Genomic DNA, 20,657 nt, shown 5'->3' with positions numbered 1-20,657 from the left:
TCTTCCTCGAAAAAAGTTTATACACATAGTAGCATCCCTTGAACAAGTACTAGATCTCAATCAAACAAGCTTTGAAGACATCATAGGTCGCATAAAAGCCTATGAAGAAAGAATTAGTGAAGAGCAAGAAGAGCAGCAGGAAGATCACAGTAAAATCATGTATGCCAACACAGAATCACGACAACCCTCTTAAGACAACTATGGAGGTAACAGAGGAAGAGGACAAGGGGGTCACTTTCAATGGAGAGGTAGAGGCAAATGACGATATGGAGGAAGAGGCAGAGGTCGATATGATTTTGATGAGTCAAGGATAGCATGCTATCGATGTGACAAGTTAGGTCATTATGCATCTAACTGTCCTGATAGATTGCTTAAGCTTCAAGAAGCTATTGAGAAGAAGGACGATGAAACACAAGAAGCAGATGAATTGATGATGCACGAGGTGGTGTATCTCAATGAGAAAAAGGTGAAACCAAATAGTTTTGAAACTAACCTAGACACAAAGAACGTGTGGTATTTAGATAATGGTGCGAGTAACCATATGAGTGGAAATCGATTCTTCTTCTTAGATCTTGATGAAACAGTTGCGGGAAAGGTGAGATTTGGAGACGATTCCCGTATTGATATAAAAGGTAAAGGTTCAATTCAATTTGTGTTTAAAGATGGTAATAAGAAGGTATTAAACAACATATACTATATACCGGATTTAAAGAGCAACATTGTGAGCCTTGGTCAAGCCACAGAGGCTGGATGTGAAGTACGAATGAAAGAAGATCTACTCATGCTCTATGACCGATTAGGTCAACTGTTGGTAAGAACAACCAGGTCCAAAAATCGTCTATACAAAGTCGTCTTGGAAGTTGAAAGTATCAAGTGCCTACAATTAACATCATTAACTGAGTCAACTAAGTGGCATGCACGATTAGGCCACATTAACTTGGAAACAACGAAGATGATGATCAACAAGGAGCTAGTTACTGGTACACCAAGCATTGCAGTAGAGAAAGAAACGTGTGTATCATGCTTACTTGGAAAACAAACAAGGAAGCCCTTCCCACAAGAAACCTCATACCGAGCCACTCAACTCCTCGAGCTCATCCATGGAGATCTCTGTGAGCCTATCACACCGCCCACACCAGCTGATAAAAGGTATGTATTTGTAATCATTGATGATTACTCACGTTACATGTGGACAATTATGTTGAAAGAGAAGAGTGAAGCTTTTGATAAGTTCAAGAAATTCAAGTTACTTGCTGAACAAGAAACAAAATCTTTGATCAAGACGTTCCGAACCGATAGAGGTCGAGAGTTCTTATCTCATGAGTTCCAAACTTACTGCGAGAAATACGGCATCAATAGACACTTAACTGCACCCTATTCTCCTCAACAAAACGGAGTAGTTGAAAGACGTAATAGAACGCTCTTGGAGATGACTAGGAGCATCTTGAAGCACATGAGTATACCAAATTATCCATGGGGAGAGGCTGTGAGGCACGCTAACTACCTAATCAATAGGGTTGCAACGAGATCGTTAGTTAAGAAAACTCCATACGAAGTACTTAAAGGGAAGAAACCAAATCTGGACCATCTTTGAGTATTTGGGTGTATCGGCTATGCAAGAACAGAAGTTGCCGGAAGAAAGAAGTTAGATGATAGATCGAGAGCCTTGGTACACCTAGGCACAGAGCCTGGTTCAAAAGCCTATCGTCTATTCGACCCTACAACCAAGAAAATAATAGTAAGTCGGGATGTGATATTTGATGAAAATAAAGGATGAAGCTGGAACAAAGTGGAAAGAGAAGTCGGTAGAGATTCCGGAACGTTTGTTATCGGTTTGGGAGAGTTTGGAAATAAAGGCATACGGGGAATTGAACATTCATCAGAAACTGAAGAAAGCACACACGCCAATCGAGCTATGAGTGAGGACGTGGTGAACGAGGAAATGGACAGAGTGGAAGAAGAGAATGATGACGTTGAGAATGAAGAAGATGAAGACGATGGTGATGACAATCTAGAACAGTCACAACCACAATTAAGGAGGTCAACAAGACCTATTATAAAGCCTGCATATTTGAATGATTACGTTCATATTGGTGAGGTAGAGTGTGAACAACTCTTGATGGTAATAAACGAGGAACCTTGGGATTTTAGTGAAGCAAGAGAGCTGAAAGTTTGGATAGATGCATGTAAAGATGAGCTTTCATCGATAGAGAAGAATAAAACATAGAATTTGGTTGATCTCCCATCAGAGTCAAACCAATCGGGTTGAAATGGGTGTTCAAAATAAAACGCAATTCTGATGGAAGTATCAACAAGTACAAAGCACGACTAGTGGCGAAAGGGTACGTTCAAAGACATTGCATTGATTATGATGAGGTATTTGCTCCGGTGGCGCGCATTGAATCAATTCGTTTTATCATTGCCCTAGCATCTTCAAACGGTTGGGAAGTACATCATCTTGATGTGAAAACTGCGTTTCTCCATGGTGAATTGAAAGAGGAAGTTTATGTCACTCAGCCAGAAGGATTTGTAACCCTAGGAAGTGAAGACAAGGTTTACAAGTTGAATAAAGCTCTATATGGCTTAAAGCAAGCACCTAGAGCATGGAATGCCAAGCTAAACAAAACTCTCAGGGATTTAAAGTTTCATAGATGTTCAAAGGAACCATCATTATATCAAAAGGAAGAGAAAGAGAAACTCCTTATTGTGGCTGTGTACGTGGATGATTTACTTGTTACAGGGTCATCTTTGAAGTCGATAATTGAGTTTAAAAGAGAGATGGCAACCAAATTTGAGATGAGTGATCTTGGAAAATTAACATATTATCTTGGTATTGAAGTGCATCAGCATGAAGGAGGCATTATTCTGAAGCAAGAGAGATATGCACAAAAGATATTAGGAGAAACTGGAATGGAAGGGTGTAATCTATCTCATGTGTCGATGGACTTAAACTTAAAACTATCTAAATCTCAAAAGGAGAAAGGTATCGATGAAAGGGAATATAGAAAAAGCATAGGATGTCTTTGATATTTGCTCCACACAGGTCCAGATCTGTCTTATAGTGTTGGAGTCTTAAGCAGATACATGCAAGAGCCTAAGGAATCCCATAGAGTAGCATTGAAGCAAGTGTTGAGGTATTTACGTGGAACACTTTCTCATGGTCTCTTGTTTAAACGCGCGGACAAGATAAACTTGGTGGGATATAGTGATAGTTCACATAATGTTGATATTGATGATGGTAAGAGCACAACGGGCCATATATTATATCTTGATGATTGTCCAATTACATGGTGTTCACAAAAAGCAAGAAACAGTGGCGTTGTCCTCTTGCGAAGCTGAGTTCATGGCAGCTACAGAGGCAGCTAAACAAGCAATCTGGCTTCAAGAGCTTCTAGGGGAGGTCGTTGGAAAAGCTTGTGAGAAAGTGACCATACGAGTCGACAATAAATCTGCGATTGCACTTACCAAGAATCCAGTATTTCATGGACGAAGCAAACACATACACACTATATATCATTTCATAAGGGAGTGTGTTGAGAATGAACAAGTGGAGGTAGAGCATGTTCCCGACAATGAGCAAAAGGCGGATATACTAACAAAGGCACTTGGAAGGATCAAGTTTAAAGAGATGAGAAGTCTCATTGGAGTTCAAGATGTGGGAGAAGATAATTTCAAGCTTAAGGGGGAGAATGTTGTTGTAAGCTTGAAATAGCTTAGAGGTCCAAGCCAATAATATTTAGGAGAATCTAAATATACATATTTAAGATTTAGGAGTTATCTAATATATATGTGAGCTTACCTTTTATTTAGGAGTTATCTAAGAGAAGGTCTATAATGCTCTTTGATCTTATATATAAGGAGATACCAAGTTGTGGTATAATATATGAGATTGTGAATTTAAGGTTTTAAGTTATTTTCCTTAAGATTAATAAGAGAGTTATTCTTATTAAATGTTGAGTTCATAATCTTAAGATTTTATATACATGTGTTGCTTGCTTTAATAAATCACTCATACTCAGAGTATACAATCTGTTGAACCAGTCATCATTTTTCAGCTTAAAAGTGTTTATCATAGAGTTCCAAGTTTGCTCAAAATCATTTGGTGTTATACAGCCACTTAAGCACTTGTAGAATGCGTTTTTGAAGTTTTTATCAGACTTCAATAAACCAAATCTATTGTTTGCATTTTTAATCAAGCTACCACAACCATAACATGTGTCTTGAAGAAGGAAAAACCTGAATACAAGAATGAATACATATAGTTACTCTCTTAAAAATTTAATTATCTTTACAGAAATATATTTACTCTCAAGATATAATAATGTTTATGATAAAAAGAGTAACTATAGAATATATAGAGTTACTATATATAAAGAAGGGTAACTTTAAAATTCAAAGAGTTACTATAAGTAAAGTAGAGTAACTATAGAATATGAAAAGTTACTATATGATCAACAGAACAATAGAATATAAAAAGTTACTATATATAAAGAAGATTAACTATTAGAATACAAAGAGTTACTATATGTAAAGGAGGTTAACTTTATAATACAAAGAGTTACTATATTTAAAGCAGAGTAACTATAGAACATAAAGAGTTACTATATGTAAAGGAGAGTAACTTTATAATATGAAGAGTTACTATATGTAAGGGAGAGTAACTATAGAATATTAAGAGTTATTATATGTAAAGGATGGTAACTTTATAAATAGAAAGAGTTGCTATATGTAAAGCAGAGTAACTATAGAATATAAAGAGTTACTATATGTAAAGGATAGTAACTAAGAATATGAAGAGTTACTATATGTAAAGGAAAGTCACTTAAGAATACTAAGAGTTACTATATGTAAAGGAGAGTAACTGTAGAATATAAAGAGTTACTATATGTTAAAAAGGATAATTATAGAATATAAAGTGTTATTATCTGTAAAGAAGAATAACTATTATAATACAAAGAATTACTAAATATAAAGGAGAGTAACTATAGAATACGAAGGGTTACTATATGATACATATTCTATTCCAGCAGCAATAGTTACATCTTGATCAGTGAAGATTGAGACTTGATGCTTTCCTCCCATAGCTTTCAGAAAAATTTCAAAGGCCCAAACGAAAGATTCAGTGGTTTCATCCCCAATAAAAGCACAAGCAAACATTATGTTTATCCAATGGTTATTTATACCAACAAATGGAGCACATATGAGATTGTAGTTGGTTGTTCTGAATGTAGTATCAAACACAACTACATCCCCGTATATTTTGTAATCTTCTAAAATCATGGAATCCCTCCAAAATAGGCATTAAACTTTTCCTACATCATTGGCTCTTACTATAAAAAAGAATTTAGGATCTGTTGACTGAAAATCATACATTTTGTTCACTAGTGTTTGTGAATCCTTGCCGTCAATTTGCTTCATTTTTAACTTATAGCAGTAGTTTTGATGATCAGTCATAGAATGACCTAAACCGTCTTCTCCACCAGTTTCAGTTGACATTTATCTATAAGACTCCATTGGTCTTAGACCAAATTCTGACATTACTGCAATAGCTTCTTGTTTAGGCTCTGTCATTTGTCGTTCAGCTCGGTGGAGGTAATTACTAATTTCTCTTGTTAATGGATGATTATGATGCACTACATGCTTTTCAATTTCAAAATCTCCATTTTCATTCTTCTTTGCAAATACTTGAGCTTCACATTTTGTTCTTGATATCAACACTTTCCTTTTCCTTCCTTTTTTCTTTGTATCTGATTTATCATCTTCAATTTTGAGTTCTTTTTTAAGGTCTCTTATTCCAGCAGCAGAGCAGTAGAAGTATTTTCCATTAACAACAGTCATTCCTTCTTTATATCTATTCTTTCCTTCGAACACTAAACCCGATAATGGCACCATGTTGGCAATATAGGTCATAAATTTCATCAGTTGTTTTCGTTGCTTCTCCAATTAAACAACCATCTAATTCTTTATCAATCTTTTTTTAAGATTATGTTCTTTATATCAATTGTATGTATTATTGAGCCTGTACAGAGACAAATGTTTTCACTATATTAAGAATACTATATAAATAATTACTATTTATATGTTACAGTTACTCTATAGTTAATATAGTTACTATTTATATGTTATAGTTACTCAACTGTTAGTATAGTTACTATATGTAAGGAAGAGTAACTATAAATATAAAGAGTTAATATATGTAAGGAAGAGTAACTATAGAATATAAAGAGATATTATATGTAATAAGAGTAACTATTAGAATACAAAGAGTTACTATAAGTAAATAAAAAGTAACTAAAGAATACAAATAGTTACTATAAGATTATGTGGTTTGTATCAATTGTACGTATTATTGAACCTGTATAGATATAGATGTTTTCACTATTTTAAGAATACTATATAGGATTACAGAAACTATATGAATAGTTACTGTTTATATGTTATAGTTATTCTACAGTTAATATAGTTATTGTTTATATGTTATGGTTACTCTACAGTTAATATAGTTCAAGTTTATATGTTATAGTTATTGTACTGTAATATAGTTACTACCCCGTATATTACATGTAAGAATAACTATGTTAATAAAAGAGTTACTATATGATTTAAGTAGAAACTTAACCACATATATTCATGATTATAAATTTAAAGTTACAGTACGACTATTAGAGTACCTATAACATTATAAAAATAACTATATGAAAGAAAGAGTTACTATATGGTTTTTACAATAACTATGTAACATATATTCGCAATTATAATATTAAAATGTATGTACACTATTATAGTAGCTATATTACATAACAGGATAACTATATCAATCAAAAGAATTACTATATACTTAGTAAGAGATACTATATCATACCTTCATTAATAGAATGATCTGCAACCATAGCTTGCTGAGATCTATTTTCATCTTCAATGTCGTATAAATTTCGATGATTCTCTAAAAAAAAAAAATTACGCAATCAATATAATGAATTACTATAATTCTTCGTAGTTACTAGGATTACACGATTACCTTCGTAGTTATACAGTTGTTCTTCTATTGCGCGGTTTAAGTCGGTATTCAAATCGATTAAATCATCCTCCATTGTTGAACCTTGACCTAATTGAGGAGAGAGAAGCTGTTGGAGGAGAGAGAAATTGTAGGAGAGAGAGAAGCTGCTGAAACGTGCGTTTTTCTGTTTCTTGGGATCACGTGAAATCAAACCTAATCAGCGCTATAAAATTACAAAATTACCCTGATCCACGCTAATTATATGGTGGGCCGAGTCCATGCAAGTGGAATTGTTTAAGATGAATACTGATGGTACCTGGATCGATATGGATAATGTTGGTAGTGGTGGAGTCCTGCGTTGTGACAAAGGTCTCTAGCACATTGGATTTTCTATCCACTTTAAAACTCTAGGACCTGCTTCAGCTAAGCTCACTGCGACTAGGGAAGGTTTGATTATTGCTTGGGAAAGGAAAATAACTCATTTAGAGTTGAAGATCGATGCAGCAGCTCTAAAGTATATGCTTGAGAATCCTAAATGTTATCAAGATCATCAGCTGGCTCCAATCATCACTGACATTGTCTCTCTCCTCAAGAGGAACTTATATGTAACTATTATTCATGTGAAACATGATGCAAACAAGGTTGCCCATAGTCTTGCTGATATTGGAAGAAGGATGTCCATTGCAAAAGCCTATCACTTCCAACCTCCACCAAATGTCAGAGAAGACTATGAGGAGTTAGTTCCACTGAATGATGTTCAGCAGGATGTCTAGCTTCAAGGACATCACAGGATGCTTGGATGAAGTACAATGCATATAATGCTAATTGTTCTAACTTCTCCTATTTTTTGTATTGCTAAACTCTTTAGGCTTCAAATTATTCTCCTCAGCCATAGCATTTACAAGTTTTTGGGCCATGCTATGGGCATCTTTTGTATATCTACCAAGCATCTTTATGATGTTCTCCCTACAATATTTCCTATTTCTGCATAAAAACAAAGTTTTTTTTAACACATATGGAGTAATTTCAAAAACTGTAAAAAGACAGACAAAAAGCAAAGCCTCATCATCATAGTACTCCGTATATAAGTTCTGCTGACTTCTACGTGATCTGTGTCTTAAGAGTGCCGCTCAAGGATTTAGTTACAATTGCTTTAGAAGTTTCCCTCAACAATTAATGTTCATTCACTACAAAAATTCTACATTGACTAATGCACTAAAACTAAGCCCCAACGATTTACAAGATAAAAAAGAAGGGAAGTGATAAATCTCAAAAATCCTACACCACGGCACGTCGGTTAGTAAAAATAAGTCAGAATTTCTTATAAATTCATATCAGCTGGCTGATCAGGGGGCTTATTTGAGCTGTCTTGTTCCATTTTGACACAAGCTTCTTGTTGATCTGAGCCCAAATTTGGATTTGGAGGCTGCATATGAGAATAAAGAAACAGTTAAATCTCAAATACTCAAGAACGGTACATGATTTGAGGAATCTTCAGTTCACCTTCAAAGATGTGCTCCCTGTACTAAAAGAGACAGCTGTATTGTCTCTTGCATGATCCGCTGTTTCTTTGACATCCTCCTGAAACACACACAAGGTGGTCAAGATTCTAATTCTTGTAGTTCTCCAGAATCTAATATGACAGCAAACCAATAAGTAGCTACTCTATAATCTCAAGAAAGCTACTCCGCAACAGTTATGATTTTTCAAGTCACCATCCAAAAGTACCATGAGTTAGGAAAGTCGCCAAGTTCCATTGGACAAATGAGTATATGCATGAATCAATTATGCTTGATAGGCTCGCATCTTTAGACGAAGGGCTTTTAGAATGCACCAAAACCAATAGGAGAAAATTTCTCTTTATCGGAACACCATTCTGAGCAAATACAGCCAAAAGGAACTCGGGAAGGTTTCAAAGATCAAACAAGAGGCTAGATAGGAGAAAGAACATGATGGCTTCACACACAACCAACTAATATAACAGCTCAATTAATAAAATGCCACGCAACATTGCACCATGAAGTCAAATCACACAAGCAAAGTTGGTCACACGTATGGATGAAGGGTAAAGGAAGGAAAATCCAACAAAAACAACTTAATCGAGGAAAGGGGGTTCAGTCACAATACTTGGTCCAATGTTGACTTATTTCTTTCAAACTTTTTAGATCCATATTACACTAACCAAAGACCAGGGTCCCCTAAATATCAGTTGCTGAGAGGAGGCTACAATGATTATTTACGGTTTCTAGCTATAAGAACTACGAATTATATGGTGGCAAGGTCAAGTGTCGTGTATGGATTCCATATCCATATCCTTGCAGTGTTGTGTGGTGCCGACACAGTTGAAGACTATGCAGCAGCAAAATCTCTAGTGACAGACTGACAGTAGCAATTCAAGTGGGAAATTCTATTTGCTAAACCAAAGATCCAACATTTAACGTTTCATTTCTTTGAACATGTTGAAACTAATAATTGACATGAGGTATAAAGTCATGATTCATGATGTGAGGCATATTAGAGGCGCTTTGTCTCTTAACATATTGAAAGTCATGATTTATGACATGAGGAATAAAGTCAATATTTTTTATGGCCATTATCTATGGAAAGACTGAAAGAACCCTACTGCTCCTTGATAACATAAAAATAGAAGGATTCTCAAATAGCAAGGCTCTTTGCTGCATGAAGTGAGACTGGCTGCCCTAAGTTACGTGCTTCCTCATCTTTCAAACAGTAGACTTTTCTACCATTCTTGCAGCTCACTGAGAAAAGCCGATGGGAATTAAAATACATTTATGGAAGACAAGTCATTCATTACTTGATGCGAGTGTTTGGATGCTTTTGTTTTGTTCATAAAGTCATGATTATGACGTAAAGTAGAAAGTTATGATTCACGACATGAACCATATTAGAGAACAACTTGGTCTCTAACATGTTGAAGTTCATGATTATGACGTGAAGTAGAAAGTCATGATTCATGGCGTGAGCCATATTAGAGAACAATTTGGTCTCTAACATGTTGAAGTCATGAATTATGACATGAGATAGAAAGTCATGAATCATGACTTTATACCTCACGTCATAAATCATGACTTTCAACATGTTAGAGACCAATTTTCTCTCTCTAATATCAGAAGGCCAGCTATGCACTGTATCACTCAACTTGATTTTTTAAAAAAGAGCGACGTACAAATTTTCTGTTCCAACTATATGTTCTAATCGACAACTTTAAGGAGTCAATTTACACATAACTTTGAACACAAAGAGTTTTCAAAGGATATTCAAGTAAATACTCTTTCTCAAACAATTCCAGTCTAAGAAGGTGCAACAAAGTCATTGAAGCCATAGAACATTTGGTTTATTTTGAAGAAATGTTTGTTCGAGTTCATCAGTTTATCCAGGTTAAGAAATGTGGTGAACTATGAAATGACTTGAATGCTTGAAAAAATCAGAGAACATATACATATGGTGAATGGACTCTCCTAAACTAGTTTCTTTATCCTCGGGAGGCATTAGTTGGTGCTATGGCAAGTAGTGCCTTTATATTAGAAATGTGATTCGTCTCTGATTTCTGGCTTAAGACCTCCACCCACTTATACTCCTATTAAATTCTATGTTCCTTTGTAGTTTGTACTTAAAGTTGGTTCATAATTTAAAGTTGCACTGAGGACGTAGTCTTCCTTTCACAATTTGTTGGTTCATCCTTTGAAGTTTGTCCATAGCTTAAAAGTTTAATTCACAACTATTCAACCTAGTGGTATCCATTTGGGGTCCTTAGTTGGGTTCATAACTCCAAATATTTCATCTTCAATTAATAGCCATTACATCTGAAAGACAGCATGGTTACCTCTGTCTGTTCCAAAGCCCTTTTCTCTTAGCCTGTTAGATTACTATATTCCGTACAATTCTAGTTTGTCTACCGTTTCCCCTTTCCTATTAGAGCTTTAAAAATTAAATATGCACTTAAATACACATGCCTAATATAGCTCAAGTGGTTATTTTACACTAAAAGTTAGATGTTGTTGGAGGTACAAGGTTCGAATCTTACCTCCCTTTCTTTTATACTTGGTTTTTTTTCTTTATTTTTGTTTATCACATTTATAAAAACTACTTCCTCTGTTATTTTTTATATTACACAATTTTTTAGGCACGTTTGTCAATGTTGGATTTCAAACTTCAATATATTCAATTATGGATAAGAAAAAGTTGATAATTAAAAATATTCATTAATACGAATCTAACAAGACCCCACATGAATATGTTTTTTCTTAAGTATAAATCACAAAAGAAGTCAAAGAAGCTTGTGTGAATAGTGCCAAAAACCACATTGTGTCATGTAATAAGAAACGAAAGAAGTATATGTTAAATTTTGGCCCCCCTATGTATAATTTCAGATTCCGCCCCTGCACGGGCTTAATTTGGTGAGAAAGATGTGGTTCATGGGCTCCCAAAAATGAACCAAAAGCGAAAGGTTCTAGAAGAAAACAAAAAAAAAAGCATGAACATGAGGAACTTTTGTCGGCCCGTGTGAAAAGTGGGCACCCCTTACCCGTGCATTTATTTTTTTTAAAAGTCGTTGAATAACATCCAAAACACGTCGTTTTGGGGCAAGATTAACACTTGCTCACCGAAAAGCGTCGTCTCAGATGGTATTCAGTGAAAAAAGTTATTATTTCAAAAAAAAAATTAATAAAACAAATATACCAACACTCAATAAAATTAAAGATAAATAAATAGAGACTCCTTTTCTATATTTTGGCACACTTTAAAAATAACTTTTATAAAACTAAATTCATTAAAAAAAATCAAAAAAAATTAAAACATAAAATTTTCGATTATTATTATAGATATATTACTAATATTATTAAAATTTTGAATGCATATTAACGTAAAAAGAATCATTATCAGTATTATTTAATTCTCTAATCACCCCACGGACCGCAAACGGAAAAGGCGAATTATAACATGAAATGGTAGAATTTTGTGTCTAACTTAGCAACGTAGGTAACGAATTGCGATCCCGTACCCAGTCTCATACTAACGAATCAGGAAACAGTGATCATATATTAACTTAAATAAACGTATATTAGCGTGCATAAAACTTCAATAGTACTCCGTATTAAATTTTCCTTAAACTAACACAAATAAAAAATAATTTATTAATTAAGTGTTATAAATCATTAAGTTATTAATATAAATGAAAATACATTAAAATAAATACAAAATAGGTGGAGTATGCAGGAGAGATAAAATGTGGCGGGTAAAGTAAATAGTAGAACTGTGGAAGTTAGAGTTGTGAACTTTTTTTTTATTTCATTGTTGGGATGGAATTTTGCAAAAATAATTTACCTGCGAGGAAGATGATGTAGAGGAGTAAGAAAATGGGTAGACACAGAGTGGTGGACGTTTTAATTACTTTAATTACTCATTGTTGAGAGTGCTATTGGATTGGTCCGAAAACGCAACAGAAAATAAGAAAGGATATGGCCCCACATTTAAGGCACACCAAAAACTCTCCTATAAAGGAGGAGGGTGTTCAAGTACCTAAGATACACCAATTCATGCAACATAGTCACAAGCTAACTGTGGTGAAGTATTACAACTTCTATAATCTGGACAGACATAATATTTCTAAACTCTACTTGAAATAATCATAGGACTAGAAGGTTGTGAAGCTATCTGTTAATGCAACCTCAGCATACCTGGGTACACCCTCACTGATTTGTATCTAAATCAACCTCATGGATCAAAATGACATGAGAACTATATCAAATTTCAGCTTAAAAGAGTTAAAACCATTCAACAGAAAATAGTGTTTCCCCACATACTTGAATGCATCATCCTTACTATATACATGCCTCTAATTCGCAAAAGGAGGTGAAGTATTATTATTTGAAATAAGTTAAGCTTTGTTTTATTCTAATTATTTTGTGAACTTGTATTATAAGAATTTCTCTAAACTTATCGACAATTACATTATCTGAACTTATTTTCCCTACAAAAGAACTTATTTGTGATCATGTCTAAACTTATTTTCACTCTGGTAGAACATTTTTTCCTTGAACTTATTTTGTCTGAATAAGTCCAATAAGGGTGTCAGGGTGTGTTTCTTCAACTTATAAGACCTGAACTTATCTGAACTTATAGGACCTTATTGGAACTTATAGGATCTTATAGGAATTTATACGACCTTATAAGACCTTATTAAACCTTTGTTTTGAAGGTAAATCTTATTAAACCTTATTAGACTTTATTTAAAGTTTATTATATTATTACTACACTTTTAACCATTAGAATATTGAAAATAATAATTATCCAAAATTTATACGCTGGTGATTGAAGCAATCAATTGATAACATATATAAGTATCATTATTATTAAGAAAAAAAAAATGTTACCTCTAAATATTTAGAGGTAGTGTTAAAAACGTTGTGATTACTACTACGTAGATGTTATTTGTTGTATGTCTCACCAAAAAGATAGGCAATTGATTTGTGATGTACACGTAATATTTAAAAGTAAGTTTTTCCCTTAAAATTATATTTGATAATAAATTAATAATAACATATTAATTAATACTTACAAATAATTGATAATTATGAACTTCAATTAGTGATCACAAAGAATTTTAGTATAATAACATAATATGATGTATTTAATATAACAACGCAAATAATCATAATATTACATGTTTTATTTAAGACCTTATTGGAACTCATACGACCTTATTGAAACTTATACGATCTTATTGGAACTTATATGACCTTATTGGACCTTATTGTAACTTATTGGACCTTATTGGAACTTATAGGACCATATTGAAACTTATAGGACCTTATTGAAACTTATCTAGACTTATTGGAACTTATCTGAACTTATCTGAACTTATTGGAACTTATCTGAACTTATAGGACCTGAAAATAAGGTCCTATAAGTTGAAGAGACCAAGGCCTAAGTTAAACAAAACAGGGCAACCAGTAGGCTTTTTTTCCCTCTGTTTTTTCTATTTGATTTCAAACCAATCTGTTTTTTTTTCTCTGTTTTTTTCTAAAGTTCAGTTTTTTAATATTAGATGGCCACCAACGAGGGGGGTTCAAGCACACCTTCCTTAGACACCATCGATCCGGCAAGAAAGTATGGTAAACCGGAACCTACTAATAAGACCAATTGGCATTGTGGCTTTTGTGTGGTAAAGTAACAAAAGGAGGGGCTCTACGAATGAAGCAACATTTGGTAGGAGGTTTTAGAAATGTGACTAAATGTCCTACTTGTTTATGTTGGTTGTGAACTTGTGCCTTTTGTGAGCTTGTGACTTACTCTAAGTCTTTGGTTAGTACTTTAGCCTCTTAGACGTATTCCGGTTTGGTGTTTAGTAATGAATTATGCTTCCTTTTGTTAATTTATGCATTTATAATATAAGTATCATATTGTTTTAAGTACAAAATATGTTCTAGAAGTGATTTTAAAGGTTTTTGGCACTTAAGGTGCGCTTCACCTACGAAAAGCCCGCGCTTTCGCTTTGCGCTTTAGCTCCAGGGCCCTTGTGCGCTTCGGTGCGCTTCGCGCTTTTTAAAATTAAGGCATAGACTCATTACAGCAAATCAACCTCTGAATAGCTAGAAACATACCGCATCTTTAAGGTCGGGCTCCATGATCTCTCTCTTTACTCTGCTTCGAATTGATATAGGACTGCACCAGGTAAACCAAATATAAGTAACTAGGAATTGGAATTGACATGTGGAGAAAGATTTAAATGGCAACACATTACATACCGATTATCATCAACCTCCATATCAGAATCTGGATCCCATCTTTGATCTGGATCTTGCTGATCTTCATCTTCCTGAACAGTAGCAAGAACTTCATGATCAATAAGGTTTTAATAACAATCAGTGACATGTCATCAGGGTTTTAAATGAACCCAAACGTCAAACTGCATTCTCGGAAAGGGAAGTTATCTTGAATATGGTGTGATTTATCAAATCACTCGATTCATGACAATTACCCATATTTGTTTGCAGGACAACATTTTAGTTAATGCAAGTCTAATTGCTGTGCTGCATCTGATACAGAGCATTCTCTAAAACATGATATTTTATTTCCCAGAAGTTCCTGTAAGGCTATTAGTGTGGTTTGTGAAGATCATATATGAATTGAAGCATTAGTTACCTCATGGAACTCAGTATCAGGAGGACGCTCCTGGAATGGAACACTTGGTGCATGTTGGAGGGTTGAGAGGTATTCAAGGAGCTTTACTCTAATATCATCTAATATGGGCCGTGTGTTCTTGTTTTCCATATTACTTGGAGCAACATGGAGAGTATAGTCTGGACCAAAATACTCATAGTACTCATGTTGTGGCATCTTATCATCAAGTTCAATCCCAAGGGCAACCCCAGTCTGCAATTGCATCAATAAATTATCAATTTAATATAAGGCATTGGAAAGGACGATTAAATGGAAGTACTTGATGTAAATGATGCCTAGTGATACTCCAAACATATGCTAAAGGTGAAGGGTGATGTTTTACAAGGAAGAGCATCCTTCCAAAAAATACACCATCCTCCACATGTGTGCAAAGTTAAATAACATACCTCATAACACCAGCAACGAGCTACATTTCTTATAGTATAGCCCCCTCCACCCACCAACAGTACCGGGACGTTGAAAGATCTCATGTATTTGACGCACTCTGCATGACCCCTAATGGAGAGGTTAAAACAACCCAATCTATCACCAGACAAAGAATCAGCACCACATTGCAGGACAACAGCCCCAGGTTTGAAAATCTCCATTACTTTTCCCATAATGGGCCTAAACAATGATTGGTAGCTCTCATCATCAATGCCATCATCTAGAGGCACATTGAGAGAATAATACTTCCCCTTTCCATACCCAATATCACGAATATCTCCTGTACCAGGAAAATAATCCCCAAATTTGTGAAAAGACACTGTCATGACCCTATCTGTAGTATAAAAAGCCTCTTCTACACCATCGCCGTGGTGTATATCAATGTCCACATACAATACACGCTGCAAGATTTCATAAGTCACCAGTGTAAATTAAACAAGTACATAAAAAGACAATGTATTGCAAGTACAATAAAATAACAAAACTCAAGTTCAATGGCCAATTAGCCAAATTGGTAAACAAAAAATACAACTTTTGCCAGATTGGTGTAAAAGAACAATAAATATATAAAGAGAGGTAGTAGAAAGATGTAAATATTGTGGAGGAAAGGGGGATAAGATGGTAAAAGGGTTTGTCAAAGATATAATAAAGTAGAAGTAGAACATTATGGAACACCCCAAGTGAGTATAAAAATACGTAATACAGGGTACTAATCAAAAGTATGTATAAGCTACTTCAAATTACGAAGTATATAAATTAGTCATGAATTGGATTTTTTTAATTGTGTGCTCAATTTAGAATTAATGAACAATATATAGGAGTAAGTTTTTTTCATATTTGTATCAAAGGTAGATTATGAAGTTATATTTTTGAAATTAATGCGTTCATTGCGTGTATAAAGAGCTAGTGATTAACACCAACGAAGGTATTGAGATAGGGGAGAGAATATTTTAGGAGGAATACAGTGGGGGTTAACACTGAATAGTGAATAGTGACCAACTGACCAAAAACTAGTCTCATATACATGACCAACCACCATGAAGGAAGGAGATAATACGGAAGAAGAGAGCAAGGGATGGTCATGGGTGCAAATGATATTTGATTAGCAAGTCAGGTTTTACACTCTGAACATCTTTTAGTATTAGCTAATAATGATGTCTTGTATAGTTGTATAACATGGTTTTAATTGAAAAAACGCAGAATATCTGTACCAAAATAGTGGCAAGGTCCAGATAGTGCAGTCAAGCAAGTCTAAGTTATGATTTTACTTTCTCCAAAAGTGCACTAAAGAATTTTTTTACTTATACAGCCGGAAAGAGTAAAAATGGAAGGAACCCACTTTCCTTGCCACTGGCCTAGAGAATACCAATACAAAAGAACAGCAGAAGAAATCATCGCTTCCTTGTAAACACAATTGTGCATTAGTTTCAAGATCCACCACAGACCATGACACTAAGGTACTAATCGTTCACTAATGGTTCATGGACATAATGTACAATTGTACATGCAACAATCTCTTTCGTAGAGGAGTGGTTTCAAAAACATCAAGACCACATCTGTGAAAAATATCCTTGTAAAAAGTTTCAAAAGAAAATCAATACCTGAAACTGAATCATAGATCTAACCGGTAACCACCCGTGGAAAAAAAAAACACGTCAATCCAAAAAACTTGTAATGAAATATTTATTAACGCCATAAAGCTAATGTGCAGCACATTCCCCTAAGACTGATGTATGTTTCAGTCCGTTCGAAAATGGCCAAGTAGCCAATTGCAACATTCAACAACAAAGACCAGCATATGAAGGTTATGAACCATATTAAATTAGATATCTAATCATTAAGAGGGGGGGAGGGGGGGAGCCTAGTAAAATTGTACGCACAAAAATATGGTTTGATGCATTTGTAAATTGAAAACATACATTTTTTTCAGAAAGGTCTATATAAAATGAACAATCATCACCATAAACAATTAGAAGTTTGTGAGATTCTTCTCTCACCTCATGCACTTTCAGAAGCTCCAAAATTGCCAAAACAATATCATTCACATAGCAGAAACCAGATGCCTCACACTTTTTCGCATGGTGCAAGCCGCCAGCCCAATTAATTGCAATATCGCAAAGCCCATGGTTCAATTTCACAGCACCACCAACTGAACCTCCAGCATAAGTCTGACAAAATGAGTACAGGCCGTCAAATACAGGACAATCTTCACCAACATTAAACCTCTTCAACTGCCTCAACTGATCCTGTTGCGTTTCGGGGGTAATGCTCCTCAGGAAGGATACATAATCATCGGCGTGGAACCTACAAAGATCTCTATCTCTTGCAGGGACAGGCTTGAGCACTTGCATATGTTGAAGCAAGCCATAGTGAGCCAAAAGAGCATGTGTCATACGAATGCGATGTGGCTTCATAGGGTGACCTTGACCATAGTAATAATTTCCAACTTCTGGATCATAGAAATATGAAACTTTACGTTTCACTCCGTCTGGTCCAGATGGAAGCGAATTGCCTCCTGAGTCCATCACCTACTAAATAAACTAACAGGTACTTGTCCTGAAAAGATGAATAATTTCTCTGAGAACCAGCAATCATTACATAAACCTCCAGAAAGAAATGTAACTCAGTTTATTTCCAGGGACAATCACAAGCATGATGAAAGACACGCCACGAATTTTGATAGGCAAAGAGCTAGGCAACGTACATGAGACAATGAGTCCACGCTATCTTTTATACTACACTTGTAAATTAAATCATACAAGAGAACTTCTCGTGTCAGATTAATATTCATAGTTTTACGAATAATAATAACAAGAAGTTTTTTTTTCCTTTAGCTCCTACAGTACCTATACAAAGTATCACAGACTTCATAAGTCATGCGGGATCATTAATCTTTTGCTAAACGGGATATTATTATGACATGGAGCACTACATCTACGAAGGATTAAGAAACCTACACCATCTAACAAAAACGACAACTAATAATACCAATAAAGGCCACATATCACCAAGTAATGACCAGCAATAAAAAGCACAAAGCACTCTAAAGCGATAAGAGTCCTAGGCAGTGTATAAAAACGGAATTCGGAAGTTTTTTAGTCTTTAACTCGGACTTAGCATCTGAGGTCAGAGGAGCCTCTAAGGTCGAATTCTTCCTATAACAAGCAAAGATATGTAATCTAGAGGGGAATGCTGTTTAGCGATGTTGAACTTATTGAACTTACTTTTCAATTTTTCATTGATGAAAAGTGCAAAGCCCAAGCACAAGGCGTGCGCCAGATCAAAGTGTAGGGTACTTTTTAAAACTTAAAGGTTTCTTTATATATATTTGACTAACATAGAGTATTTAAACCACAAAAATATATGAACATCATATTTTCTTCCTTATTACTCTTTGTTTTAACAAAAATAAAGCATATAACATAGTGTCTATCATGCACTATCCACTAGGAAACGAATATACTGTGAATATCGCCAACGGTTTTCTTCTTTTTCCTTTTCTTTTGGACTCCCTTGCCCCACTTTCTATTATTAAGGATTAATAGTGTGTGTTCCAAAACACAACGACATAAAAAGAGAAGAATCCAACATAAAATAGAAAAAAGAAGAAAAAAATCAATGATACGCAGAAAAGCACGCTTCATGCGCTTCTTCCAAAACACTTCGTCTAGGATTAATTAAGCGTTTCGCCCTAGCGCTTTAGGCTTCAGCGTGTTTTTTCAAACACTGCAACTAATACACCGGTATTACAAGAATCTTTCAGTCTAATTCAGCTTACCGGATTAAAACAAAGTAAATGCTCTCAGTAACTATATATATATATATATATATATATATATATATATATATATATATATATATATATATATAAACAATAACAGTAGACGATTGTAATCCCATTAACGTTTTCCACTTAAGGTGGAGGAGTGGAACGTTGAAGTTCATGCCTCACCCTCCCACTTTGAGGTGCCATCCCCCAGCTCACTAAGTTATTCACACCTAGGCCTGGTTATTGCTCAATTAGAGGCGGGTCATTAGAAATTATTAGTTGGTCAGGTCCGGGTCAAGGCTAAAATTAAAGCGGGTCGTTAACTCCAAGTCTCCAACAACAAATTCTTACATCTGAAGCAACAAATCATGTAACTGCTAATTAGAATCATTATTTTCATTATCAGAAAAATTCATTACATTCTCAATTTGCACAGAGTTTCTAAATATGAATCTATTCATAAAATTAGCTAAGTAAATAGAAAAAGAATCAAACTTTAACACATACTTGTATTAATTCATAGAAATCTCACGGCATATCATAATTTTACATATAATTAAAAATAAAGGTTGACAATAACACATTCATTAACACAAATTACAATTAAATTAGATTAACTAGACAAAAATCAAAACCCTAAAAAAATGGTAAATAACTAGTCCTTCGTAAAATCATAATTATAGATAAAACTGTATACCAGTCAACTTATGGATGTACATTATTAGTTAAAGTTTGATTATAAATCTAAAATAATTGGACTTGGGGATTGGGAAAAAGAAATCAGAATTTTAAGAACAAAAAATAGACGAATTAGGAAGAAAAGTTACAGATAGTGAAATGTGAAGCGGCAGCGGCGATGAAATTCCGGTAAATCGAGGGTGGGCGGCGATTCCCCCGGCGAAGCAGAACCCCAGTAATGGAGAGAGACTGAGGGAGGAGAGACAACGTTACTTTGTGGCCCTTTTAAATAACCCTTGTTCTGTTTTTCAAAATGTTTTAGGATTTCACAAAATTAGGCTTGTTTGATGATTTCACGACCTACTTACGAAGGGATCGTGCCTGGTCAGTAGTAAGAATTGTTTTTTTTTTAAATAGGTAAGAAAAATAGATCCTACTTAATCAGCATTTAGGCATTTAGAACAAGATAACAAGTTAATCAATTCAGTTATGTAGGTCTTCGTCTGAGTCACCCTCAAATCGCTGATGGGGCTCGACTAGACCTGATCAAGATGAGCCTGGTCCGACCTGGTCCGAAATTTT

The 20,657-nt window shown here is 34.7% G+C and overlaps 1 protein-coding gene across 1 annotated transcript; it reads right to left on the bottom strand.

Moving 5' to 3' along the window:
- Positions 1 to 8,047: 8,047 nt before the first annotated feature.
- LOC110792119 (histone deacetylase 19) lies at positions 8,048 to 20,429 on the bottom strand. The gene is made up of 8 exons (XM_021996928.2): positions 20,225 to 20,429; positions 17,626 to 18,184; positions 15,589 to 16,029; positions 15,164 to 15,394; positions 14,767 to 14,837; positions 14,623 to 14,683; positions 8,501 to 8,578; positions 8,048 to 8,423 (listed from the first exon to the last, which is right to left on the bottom strand). The coding sequence occupies exons 2-8, from the start codon at positions 18,151 to 18,153 to the stop codon at positions 8,319 to 8,321; spliced, it is 1,515 nt and encodes a 504-aa protein (XP_021852620.1). The 5' UTR covers positions 18,154 to 18,184; positions 20,225 to 20,429; the 3' UTR covers positions 8,048 to 8,318.
- Positions 20,430 to 20,657: the final 228 nt, after the last annotated feature.

Source organism: Spinacia oleracea, chromosome 4 (genome assembly GCF_020520425.1).
Source record: "Spinacia oleracea cultivar Varoflay chromosome 4, BTI_SOV_V1, whole genome shotgun sequence".
Classification (NCBI taxonomy): Eukaryota; Viridiplantae; Streptophyta; class Magnoliopsida; order Caryophyllales; family Amaranthaceae; genus Spinacia; species Spinacia oleracea.
This window is presented reverse-complemented; position numbering and strand designations above follow the sequence as displayed.

Coding starts and splice junctions, on each gene's coding strand:
- LOC110792119 (XM_021996928.2), bottom strand. CDS start 18,153: ATGGACTCAGGAGGCAATTCGCTTCCATCTGGACCAGACGGAGTGAAA. Junction 14,684..14,766: donor ATGGAGGTTGATGATAATCG/GTATGTAATGTG, acceptor TACCTGGTGCAG/TCCTATATCAATTCGAAGCA. Junction 8,579..14,622: donor AGCCCGACCTTAAAGATGCG/GTATGTTTCTAG, acceptor TGTGTGTTTCAG/GAGGATGTCAAAGAAACAGC.